Here is a 12,696-nt window from a genome sequence, read left to right on the forward strand (position 1 = left end):
TTCTTAATTGCTCAGCACGCTTTATTGCATAACCGTGTGTCTCGCTCAAATGCGTATCTCGAACTACCGTATAACCCACAGTATATGCGTAAGCGCATTAAACTTACGTATATGACAGAAGTCACGTTGGTGATGTCGTATGGCCGAATTCAAGATGGCGGTAGAACCGCGTGGTTACCAGGAGTGGGGTGATAATGGTGTACGAAATTACGTTAGTGACGTTGTCTGGCCGAAATCAAAATGGTGGTAGAACTGCTTGGTTTTAACAAAGGGGAATCGAGAGCAAAAGGGTGTTCTGATCCATATCGTGGTTTGAAGCGCCGAATGGTGTCGAGATGCGACAGCGCTATTTTAGGTCTCAGAATATATATATATATATATATATATATAGTTGCAATCAGAAATATTCAACCCCCTCACCTCAATAGTCATTATAGGGATGTGGATGACAGATAATGACAATAAATGACAAAAAAAACTCATCAAACAACAAAGGATATTTATTGATGCGTAATTTAGTTATTTTGACAACAGAAGTTGAGTTAACTTTGAAGTTCAAATGAAAAATTTAACTGTCTCAACACATGTGCATGTGCAGTATTATTCTACCCCCCAGCTTCAGTACTTTGTGGCGCATCCTCTAGCTTTTATAACTTCTAAAAAAGGTTTTCGGTAAGTGCAGACAAGCTTCTTACACCTCTCGATTGGAATCTTTGCCCATTTTTCAAGTGCAAAAGCCTCTAGATCAATGATGTTTGATGGCTTCCATGCTGCAACTGCCTTCTTTAAATCCCACCAAAGATTTTCAATCAAATTTTAATCTGGTGACTGTGAATGCCACTCCAGGATGTTCCAGGATCTTTTTCTCAACCAAGCTTTGCTTGACTTGGAGGTTTTGCTTTGGATCATTGTCTTGCTGGAAAGTCCAATGATCACCAAGGTTTAATTTGTCAACACATCACATTCCTCTTTAAAATGGCATGGTATTTCTGTGAATCCATGATGCCATGTACACAATAAAGATTGCTAGTTCCTGCCGCAGAAAAAAAGCCCAACATCATCTTTGACCAACCTCCATGCTGGACTGTGGGGATGGTATTCTTCTGGTCCTAAGCCTGCCCTTTCACATGCCAGACATACCGCTGGTCCATACGTCCAAACAGTTCCAGTTTGGTTTCATCAGTCCATAGAACTGTCACTCAAAACTCAGTAGTCTTATCCAAATTCCTCTTGGCATATTCTAGTCGACTTTTGATGTTCCTTGTGGTCAAGAGCTGAGTGTGTCTTGAAGCCGGCCATGAAGTCCTTTTTTATTCAGTGCATGTCTTATAGTTGCCACTAACGCACTTGTACCAGCCTTCATCAGGTCATCCTGTAGGTGTCTTGCAGTCACACAGGGGTTTATCTGAGTTGTTCTGACTAAGTTGCTGAGGGTCCTTGATGAAATGTTGGGCTTTCTTCCACGACCAGACAGGTTTGAAGCTGCTCCATCAGTTTTAAACTTCCTTATAATGTTCCCAATTGTGTCTCTTGGAATATAATTTTCTGGGGAAATCTTCTTCTACTCAAGGCCTTTCAGGTGTGATTGTCACAGTCTGCTCATCTCCTGTCTGCTGGTATTTTTCCACTCACCTGTCTCTGCTCCACTCTGCCAGTCAGCCACACCTCCTCATCAGGCCAACTCTCCACACCTGTGACAGCCCTAGCTGCATTTAAGCCTGCTCCTGTCTCTGCTTCAGTGCCAGATTGTCTTGTGTTATGCCTGACTTCCAGCGTGTTTTCCCCGGACTGATCACCTGTTGCCTAACCCTTCGATCCCCGACCTGCCTGCCTCGTCTCTGCCCTGGATATTACCTCAGCCTTCTGTCTTCGACCACGAGTTTCGCCTATTCCCTCCTGGTTATGCTCCTGCTCGGCTCTGTGGCTACACAGCTCACCACTGGACCTGTCTGCCAGCTAGGTAACCCATCAGCTGTTGACTTTACCTTCAGTCAGCGACACCAGGCTCGCTCCTGCTCAGATCTCGCAGATGATCACTGTGAGCAAAGACTTTTCACCCTGCCACTGTTTGAACTGTTAAAGACTGCAGTGAACAATAAAGGTCATTACCGACTGGTATTTCGTCTGCCTGTGCTGCTTTTGGGTCCTCACCATATCCGTGACAGTGATGAAATAATCTCCTCTCTCAGCTTTTGTGGAAGCTCCTTTGTCTTTCCCATGATTGCAACTCACCTTGAATACCTTCATGGGTGGGGTTTATATATGCATCACAGCTGAAGCAAATGAAGGATCAGTATAGAGTTCCCAAAGGCTTGATTATGTTTCAACTCCACTTTAAGACAAAAAAACTGTCAGACAGCTTTAAAAACAACAATATTATATAGGGGTTGAATAATTGTGACATGGCTATCTTAACAAAATATACTGCTACACACAAATACTACATCATGCATTTTCCGTGTTGATTTTCTGTATCACTCAACTCATAAAGAAGTCATCCGAAGCAGCATCTTGCTCAAAGAGCAAGATTCTGTCAACTTTAATTGATAAATCCTTAAAATCTTTGGGGGGTTGAATATTTCTGATTGCAACTGTATATCGTGAAATGTGTGGTTGGAATGTGTCTGTAGGCGGGTTTAGGAAAAGAGAGGGAGAGGAAGAAAAGGAAACATGCAATAAAAGATCAGAGGAGATCTCAAAACACGCCAGAGACAATTTTGCGGTGGCTTTACCACTCGGTACCCAAGCAGATGACGTCCAGCTGTGTACAGGTCTTTTGAAAGGTAAAAACCTCCGTAAACTTGGTCGGACTATAACAGTGCGGCCGGAAACGTAGATTCATGGCGGACCCTGTGTCGCGTTGGCATCGGGTACGGGCATTGGACCAGGACCGCGGCGGGTCGTGGTGGGTGGCGGTGGACGGTGACTGGAGTGGCGTTCTGGTCTGGATGGTGGATGGTGGTTCTGCTGGTTGCTGACCATGGACTGTGATTGCAGCGGGACTGCTTGGCATGTCATGTTGGGGTTGTCCTTCGGGATGCTTACCCTCATCAAATGCTGCTAGAGACTTTAATCTTGAAGACTTTAATCTTGATGTTTTCCTGCACGTGGCATCTATTGCACTTCTGTCCGTCCTGGGAGAGGGATCCCTCACATGTGGCTCTCTCTGAGGTTTCTACGTATTTTTACCCTGTTAAAAGGGTTTTTAGTAGTTTTTCCTTACTCTTGCTGAGGGTTAAGGACAGAGGATGTCACACCCTGTTAAAGCCCTATGAGACTAATTGTAATTTGTGAATATGGGCTATACAAATAAAATTTGATTGATTCGTCACGGCGCGATGGCACTCAACACGGTAGACACGGTGGTCATACACAAAATAATAATCATACACAAATAATGACATGCTAATTATTAAACTAGTCTCTGCCCAGACATAAGCCTCTTACTTGTTGCTGTTCCACGGTTCATTCATGCGCGATCGGCGTGTTCTGGGAGGACAAGTGAATTGTGTTCATGGCCTCGAGAGCAAGCGATCAGCTGGTTTCGTGCGGTGGCAGCGGGAGTCGCGCTGGGGCCAGAAAATGGAGAGAATGCTTCTCGTTCTCCTTTGACCGAATAACTTCATCCTTCTGCAGGAATAAACAGCTGTGGAGAAGCTGACTGTGGATCTGGAAAAAGTCTGTGAGCTCGGCCTGCGAGTAAAATACTTTTGCTGCGGTCTGATTATGTCCAACATTCGATTTAGATTAGATAGAAAACACTGGGAGAGACTGGACAGAGCTGAGCTACCAATCCTAGATGTCGGCAGAAACTGCTGGCAAGTTTATGTTTGTTTGATTTATGTTTGCTCCGATGAAGAAATAAAAGATGCTGAACAGGAAATGGTTTGTCTCTGGCTGTTGTGGGAAAACCCCGGTGGCATTGACAATTGCCACAGTGGCGCCCAACGTGGGGCTCAACACAGCTTGAGATGCTGACCTGCAGGCTAACATGGCGCTGGTGTGAGGGGCTCTCCAGAGACAGGTAAATATGCAATTACATTCTTATTTATTTATATACAGAGAAAATTCATACTCAAAGCCACTGATATGTGTTTTCCAAAACAATTTTGCTATGTTGGTTAGACAGGATAATGCAACAATTAACAAGTACCCCTCACTGCAATTCAGGCTGGAGTTGGGCTTTTGACATCACTTAAATCAGTTCTGAACACAAATACTCACATAATACCACAACAACCCTAAAGTTTTTGCCTTATTATTTTTGTGTGTTTGTGATGTCCACATCAACACACACAAATCATTTCAGTTGCAAACATTAGCTTTATAGGTTCCATTATACAAATAATATTGCCGCTAAATTAAACCAGGCGAAAACAAACAATTCACCTGTATGTCAAATATGTGAATATATGATGTTAAAAAGTAAACAATGTAATTTGAAGCCTTGAACTCAGAATGAAAGCATAATATTTACCACCCCTATTAAAATATCACACAGGTCAACCTAAGATATTTCCCAACAAATGGTCTTTATTTTCAAACAAATTGAGTCCATTAAAAAGGTAAGCAATTTTACAATAATACAGCAATAATACATCATATACATACAATTTCAGAGATGTTCTTAAAAATATGCTCTCTACTTAACAACATACGAAGCACACTGTAATATTAAGACTCAAATCACAGACAGTGATGTAATATGAGGTACAGTGCCGTGTACAAGCTACCTATGTTTTAGCATGCAGGTGGACACTGACACACATGACTGATCATAACCACTAACCAAGATCAGAACAAAGTCTCCGTGCTAAAAACAAATCAGTTCTCTGATTAACTGCCTTGCAAATCAGGGCCACAGGTGTCTCATTTCAGTCAGGTAATCAGCATCAGTGTGAAGAAGAAGCTTAATCACAGATGTGGTTCATAAAATGTATTTAAGCCCCTATATGTAGGATGTTTTATGTGATTTAAGAAGTGGCCCTGTTGTCACTGTAACCTGTTCTTCCTGAGTGATGTCATAAATCGACAGCTCGAATTACAAGTGAAATGGCCGAAGACATGTTAGGGAGGAACCTAAGATCCAATCACTCAGACCACATTTGCTGTTAGTCTGGGCATGTAGTCTCATTCTTTTAGCTGTGTAAATGCAATAGTGTCCAGTGCCACATTGAAAGATAGCTAGTAGGCTGACTTCCTCTGAATGGCTACAGTTTCACAATAAACTTGTTTTATTTGTGGTCACTGCCATTATATTCGAATAGTGGAATACATGGATGTGTTTGTTGTGCTCAGTCAATGGAAACGCCCATGGAGACTGAACACATCTGTGTTCATGCTTACATGAATATCCATATACTTAATCAATATGAGTGAGTGTGTTTAACTTGATTGATGGACAATAAAAAGAGACAATAGAGTGTCAGCTACTGTTTCTTCACGTCTCTTTCTACCATGATGGAGCAGTGTTGGCCAGTCTTCTCATACGCCTGGAAAAACACATTTTATTCACATTATTTCAAGACTCATGGAAAAATATTGGTGATTTATATTAAGAGAAGAATTATATTAAATAGAGGGATGAGTTGGACTAAATAAAAAAGCATGCATAAAGGTCTTTGTCTTGGGTTGCGTTACAGATGGTTTGTATTGTGAAAACTCAGAATGTTCACTCCAAGTTTAGAGGAAATCTGGAAGCTGTGACCATGTTACGGTTACAATAAGTACCATAAGATGCACTGTATGTGTATATTAGATCCAAGGCCTTTGATAAGTCCTGGGATAATACTTTGTCTGATATTGGCCTTCTCATTTCATACTGCAAATTCAAAGTCAAGTTAAGAACACAATGCATGATATTTCATCCAGATAGATTGATACATAATGATACACATTGTAAAGATTCAAGTTTATCCCTCTTGAATAAGGCCTTATATTTTTCTCTGACTTACAACATTTCAAACCTTACCAGCCTTCACTTTCTAATAAAATGAAATTATACACTTTCAATTAGCTCTAGAAAATTGATTTTTTTAACTGTTCTGGGAAATCAGGATCATCTGTAATTAAAAGTGACTCATAAATAAATGTTTTCACTTTATCTCATGTTATACACACCCTGACTTTTTTTTATATCAACCAAGATCAGGTAGTATTCTCTGATGAGGATAGATCTTATTAAATGTAAACAAGTTTAATTCACTTCATCCTCAAACAACTTAGAAAACACTAGACTGAAACATCTAGATAATTATTGGAACTTGAGGAGAGATAGAGAAGGGTTCGGCAACATTTTGAGATATGAAATATAGGATTTGAAACATAAATCATTGTCCTGTCTCTTCTATGTTCAGTGCACATCTATGACTAATAACTCTTCGCTTCAGTCTTATAGCCACATCATTGATGTGACTAACCCATTGTACAACTTCCGTACACTTTTTGTGTGTACAATTCATTTTAATTATCAATCTCATGGCTTTGCTTGATTATTAGAGTCAACATTTTATCTGTTAGTGTGTCAGGGGGTGCTGGGGTTACACAATTTTCAATATTCTCTTTATATTATGGAATATAAAGCAATGACATGCGATGGTCAGAGCCAGAGTGCACTTTGAAACCATGTATTTGAATTGTTTACACTAGACTATGGTGCCTCTTAAAAATTAGGTCCTTGCCAATGCACTTGAATTAAAGCAAGCTTCACAAAAACAAAAAAGAAAGTGGCACTCCAAAAATCTTAATCAAATGCAGTTAGCCTAGTAAGATGGTCTTATAAGATGAGAAGGCCCTCCACAATGCCAGAGCTGCCTTCTACTCTAGGGTGGCTGTGGCTGTGGATCAGGAGGTAGAGTGGGTTGTCCTCTAACCAGGAGGTTGGTGGTTCAATCCCCCCCTTTCTGCTTGCTGTGTTTCCTTGGGTAAGATACTGAACCCCAAAGTGCCACTGACAGCTGTAACAGCAATGATGTATAATAGAGAAAGTAATGTATGTGTTTGTTGATGGCAAAGCTGTAATTTTAAGCTTTTTAATTGGACATTAAGACTAGACTAGAGTCTAGTCTAGACCATTTAGCATTAAATGAGGAAAATAATAACTCCTGATTTATTTTAAGCACCATAACCAGGCTGAAAGAGAGTCAAAGTTCTACTGAACCTTGTAATCCAACTCTTAATAGCAATGACTTTATAAGTTTCTTTGAATATTAACTTTCAAAGAAAGAAGACAAAATTCATCAACTCGTAATTGTTATTGATATATCGTTAGGCACAGAAATCTCAGAAAGAGCTTAATATCCTGCTGTATATCGAGACAGCTTTTTTTCAGATCAACTACATCAGCTAACTGCAATTATATCATTCAGCAATGGGCAAATAGTTAATCATACAGTTTCTAAGGGCTCTGCGCTTAGCCCAATTATATTTACCTAATGTGCTTCCTTTAGGAAACAATATCAGCAAACACTTTAAATGTTAATTGTTTCGTTGATCATATCCAGTTATACATTTATTATGTATGAAACCAGATTAAATGTAATCAGCTAACTTAACTCTAAGCATGTTTTAAAGGACATTAAAACCTTGATGACCCACAATATTCTGTTATTAAACTTGGATAAAATAGAAGTTCTTATACTTTGCCCATTACACATAAGATATGTATTATCTAATGATATAGCTACTCTTGATGGCATCCCCCTTACCTCCAGCAAGACCGCTAGAAATCTGAGTGTTATCTTTGATTCAGACTTGTTGTTTGACTCACATTTAAAACAAATGTCAAGGATTGTCCTTTTCACCTGTATAATATTGCAAAAATCACTTTTTAAAGGTTATTTGCACTTTTCCAAATGGAGCGACTCCAGACCGAACTGCCTGACCAAATTGTTGTGGGCGGGGCTAAGTTCGTCTGGCATCCAGGCTAATGAGTTCGTGTATCTGAAAGTACAGTAAAACTCAGCAGCATTGGCAGCTACAATGGAGTAGATATTCAGGACATATACCTTTTATTTGTATCAGACTTTCTCACCTTGTGTTCCTGTCTTGGTCTCGGATCTTCTTCTCCATTTCAGCATCTGTGAGTGTCTCCAGCAGGGGGCACCACTGGTCTGCATCACCTGTGTTGCGGATGGCAATCTCCACAGTGGGAAGTGGGTTCTCACTGTGGGAAAATTCAAAACATGGCAGTCAAGAATAAGTGCACCATAGCAGACAAAACAAAAGCTCACAAAAAAGAGAGTTTAGGCTAAGACTACAGTACATACACTATATATGAGATAAACCTTTAGATAAAGTGGGCTCCTACTGCTAATTTATCCAAGGCAAACTTTTAAAATATATTCAATGACCCGTGTGTGATGAGTTACCTGAAGGCATAGGTCCTCTGGTGCCAGCTGAGTTGACCTCGAATGCTGTAGGCGATAGTGGTGACAAATTCTCCTCCCAAACCCAGCTCAGAGCACAGTTTCAGTGCAAACGACTCTGGGGAATTCTCCCTCTCTGACATGTCCCACTCAAACTGGTCCACTAAAGAGATGTTCCCAACATGGATGTTCAGCTGAGGAATAGAGAAAAATATTATCTACATATATACACACCCGTTTATTAAAATTTTCTTTATTTAATACCCTTTGTTTCAACTTTCCAGTATCTTCTACTCTGTCTCAACCCTATCACTTTCTAAAAAGTGGAAGACCTTCTTTCAATAAGTGGAGAAAAAATTAAAAAGATATGATTCACATTTCTTAAGATTCGATATGACTTACACATCCTGAGGGCTTGATTATATGATTGAAAGTGTCATAAATATGTGTCTAAATCTTTTTCGGAATCAAAGAAAAAGACATGTATGATGACAGTAAACAGTCAGTACACAGTCAGTGTGTACACCAACCTACTCATTGTTGTTACCACACACTTGACCTTGTACTATCATAGGGTGTCGAAATTGAACATCTAATAGTACTTCCGCATAATCCAATTCTATCAGACCATAATTGAATTACCTTTGACTTCTCATTATCAGACTACATGCCATTAATGAAAAACACCTTTTCTAGATGTCTACCTGATAGTGCTTAAACTTTATTTAATGAAATATTCCAATTAGGAAAAATCTACGTGTAAAATATAGTAAATTAGCTCCCTGGTGCAATTCCAATACACATGAATTAAAACAAGCATCAAGAAAACTAGAAAGGAAGTGCGCTCCAACATCTGTATTGAAAATCACTTAGCCTGCAAAGATAGTGTTAAAGCATATAAGAAGGCCCTCCACAAAGCAAGAGCCCCAGGTTTCTCGTCAGCACTGTATACAGGCTGACAGAGAGTCACACCTCGACCGAACCCAGTATTCCTCGATCCATGAATAGCAATATCTTTAATGATAAATGTCTAACTATAAGAAATAAAATCTACAATCTCCTGATACACCATCAAGCACAGAGATCTCAGAATTAGCTGAGAATCTTACCAATTATTTAGACAGCTTCTCTCTGGTCACCCTAGATCATCTGACCACAATAATCTCATCATCTCTAAGCCGACAACTTGTATCTTAGATCCCATTACTACAAAGTTACATCAATAAATTCTACCCCCTAATTAATAGTACTTCACTGAAAACAGTCAATCTATCATTATCATCAGTGTATTCACCACAGTCCTTTAAACTAGCTGTAATCAAACCTCTTCTCAAAAACCTTACCCTGGACCAAGAGGTTTTAGCAAACTACAGACCGATATCCAACCTCCCCTTCCTGTCTAAAATCCTCGAGAAGATTGTAGCCAATCAGCTGTTGGATTTTTCTTGAAAGTAATGCATATGAAGACTTTCAATCAGGGTTTAGAGCTCATCATAGCACGGAGACCGCCTTGGCATTAGTCACTAATGACCGTCTAATAGCTTCAGATCACAGGGTTTGTGTCTGTCCTCGTTCTGTTCGTATCCTATTTTTCAGATTGATTTCAATTTGTGCAAATTAATGATGAATCATCTGTACGCACCAAAGTTAACCACGATGTTCCTCAAGGTTCTGTCCTCGGCCCAATTTTATTCTCATTATATTATTTCCACTAGGTAACATTATTAGGACACACTCTCTAAATTTCCATTGCCATGCGGATGACAACCAGTTACGACCACCTTAGAGATACATTATCTAATGATAATGCTGCGCTAGATTACAGAATACATTGTCATTGCTTCTGTGAAACAGGAATTAGGGAGTCATCAATCCCGATTTATCCTTTGATTCTCACTTAAAACTGATTTCTAGGATTGCCTTCTTTGACTTAGGTAACATCGAAAAATTCCGACATCCTGTCTTAAAAAGATGCAGAAAACTAGTCCACGCATTTGTTACATCCAGACTTGATTATTATAATTCCTTATTATCAGGCTCATGCATCAAGTCGTTATAGACTGCAGCTTGTCCAAAATGTTGCAGCACGTATCCTGAAACCTTTAACGGGGGCGGCTGTGGCTAAGGGGTAGAGTTGTTGTCCTCCAACCAGAAGTTCGGCGGTACATTCCTTCGTCTTCCCCATCTGCATGGTGAAGTGTCCCTGGGCAAGATACTGAATCACTCAATTGCCCCTCAGAGATGTTGAATGCACTAATTGTAAGTCACTTTGGTTAAAAGCATCTGCCAAATGACATTTACTGTAATTTTCACGTAGGGTAAGTATTTACTTATTGAGTAAAATATTAATTATGTTTGTTGTTTTTGACCTGGGTTCCCCTGCATTCATTATTTGTGTTTGTGACCCCTTGCAATGATCAAATATAAGTCAGTGTTTCTGGTTTTTGGGACTGGGAAACAAAACCCTGGGAAGGTTTTGTTTCTATGTTGTGCTTGTACCCCCCTAGATGGTGGCATAGAAAAGCAGAAGAGTGAGATCAGATCACTTGTAGTCACTCAAAACAAATGTGGAGATGCGTTCTAAAGCCAGGTGGGAGCTAACGTACTTGTGTTCTGAATGACTGAATTCCAAACGCAATCTTCAATTCATGCTTTTACATTTGTACTTATAGATATCACTTATGATTACCAAGATGCATTATCTAATGATAAAGCTACTGTGGAAGGCATTGCCCTTGCTTCCAGCAGAACCATCAGGATATTCATCATGAGAAAGCCTATTTCCAAGGACTGCCTTATGTCACCCACGTAACTTTTTTTTAAAATCTGGCACGTCCTGTCTCAAAAAGATGATGAAAAATGTGTCCACACCTTTGTTACCTCCAGACTTGATATTGAAATTCCTCATAATCAGGCTTGGCCAGTAAGTCTTTAAAGACACCAGCTTGTCCAAAATACTGCAGCATGTAGATGGATGAGAACCAGGAAAAGATTTCACTTTTAGCTTCACTACACAGGCTTCCTGTACATTTTAGAATAGAGTTTAAAATTCTCCTCCTGAGTAAGAGCAAGGTTATTGACTTATCAAGGTCAGCTCAGGGGTAAACTTTGTGATGTTGGGAATAACTGGTTAACCGGTACTGCAAATGGAGGGTTACCCCAAGGTTTGCTGGGATGGCAACTGACGCTGCAACTTAAAACTGCTCCAAGCTGTTTTTGGTCATGGGTAACTCTGTTTAAGCACCGCCCCACTGCACACAATCCAGGCGGAGAAAAATTCCGGTACATCGGAGGAGCCCATCAAAATCAGAGCAAGGATTCTGAGAGGCTCGATCCACACTAGAGGTTGTGTAGAGGTAGTAAGAATCCACTGATCTCCCCAGATCACGTTCGATATGAAACATAAATTTGATCATGTTCTATATGAATCATACAGATTCTCTATACTGGACAACAACAACATACATTATTTTTAACTACAAATTACTGCTAACAGTCGGACTTAGTCATTTGTGCCTGTGGCTTTTGTTACATTATTATAGTTTGTGCAAAAAAAGGGCCAACAAAAGGCCAACAGAACTTTTTCTCCTACTGAAAGGATTTTATTAGAAATGTCACCCTGCTGCATCTGTACCTGCACTTTTTACACTCTTTTAGTTACTCTGTTAAAATACAGTAAAAAAATGTATTTAAAATGGTTTCATTTATTTAATTCTTGTATGGAGTGAATATATTCATGACTGTATGTGACACATACTCCAAGAAACGGACTTGACAGACCAACCTCTTAACCAGCTTTGTGGTACGGTTAAACACAGAGTCACTTAACCAGGGTTCATCCACCTCAACTTACTTAAACGTCGAGATAAAAAGAGTAGGGTGAACCAGTATCGTAGTACAGGCCCCCTTTGACTTAGGTTCACAAACATTCTGTAACGGTCTAACAGTTAGGATTTTGTAAAAGTGTTTTCTGTTAACTGTTAGATCTCTGTTGTTTTCATGTGTCCACTCTGTTTCTCCTTGTGTGTTCTGTTTCCTGTTTTATTTTGTAGTCTCTCCTTCCTTGTGTGTTGTTTCCAGCTTCTCGGGTGTGTCACTTCCTGTTTCGGTGATTGTCTTTCCCAGTCCTCATGTGTTGCACCTGTGGCTAGTTACCCCAGCCTTCCCTGTGTCTCTATTTAAGTCTCTGTGTTCCCCAAGCCCTTTGTCGGTTCGTTTGTTGTTCTACACGTTTCTAGACGTCGTCAGATATGGTTTGTTTTCCCCTGCTTATCCTTCCTTGTTCTCCGTGCACCTTGTCACCAGTGTTATTTGTTAGTGTTCCCGTTTT

The 12,696-nt window shown here is 39.9% G+C and overlaps 1 protein-coding gene across 1 annotated transcript in view; it reads right to left on the minus strand.

Moving 5' to 3' along the window:
- Positions 1-4,511: 4,511 nt before the first annotated feature.
- The window catches only part of LOC128424892 (SWI/SNF-related matrix-associated actin-dependent regulator of chromatin subfamily B member 1), a 35,072-nt gene continuing 26,887 nt past the window's right edge, over positions 4,512-12,696 (minus strand). Inside the window, exons 7-9 of the mRNA XM_053411327.1 lie at positions 8,370-8,560; positions 8,033-8,164; positions 4,512-5,492 (exon numbers count right to left, since the gene is read on the minus strand). Of these exons, the coding sequence (XP_053267302.1) occupies positions 5,453-5,492; positions 8,033-8,164; positions 8,370-8,560 (363 nt within the window). The 3' untranslated portion in view covers positions 4,512-5,452. The remainder of the gene's footprint in view (positions 5,493-8,032; positions 8,165-8,369; positions 8,561-12,696) is intronic.

This window comes from Pleuronectes platessa, chromosome 19 (assembly GCF_947347685.1).
Source record: "Pleuronectes platessa chromosome 19, fPlePla1.1, whole genome shotgun sequence".
NCBI classification, from domain to species: Eukaryota; Metazoa; Chordata; class Actinopteri; order Pleuronectiformes; family Pleuronectidae; genus Pleuronectes; species Pleuronectes platessa.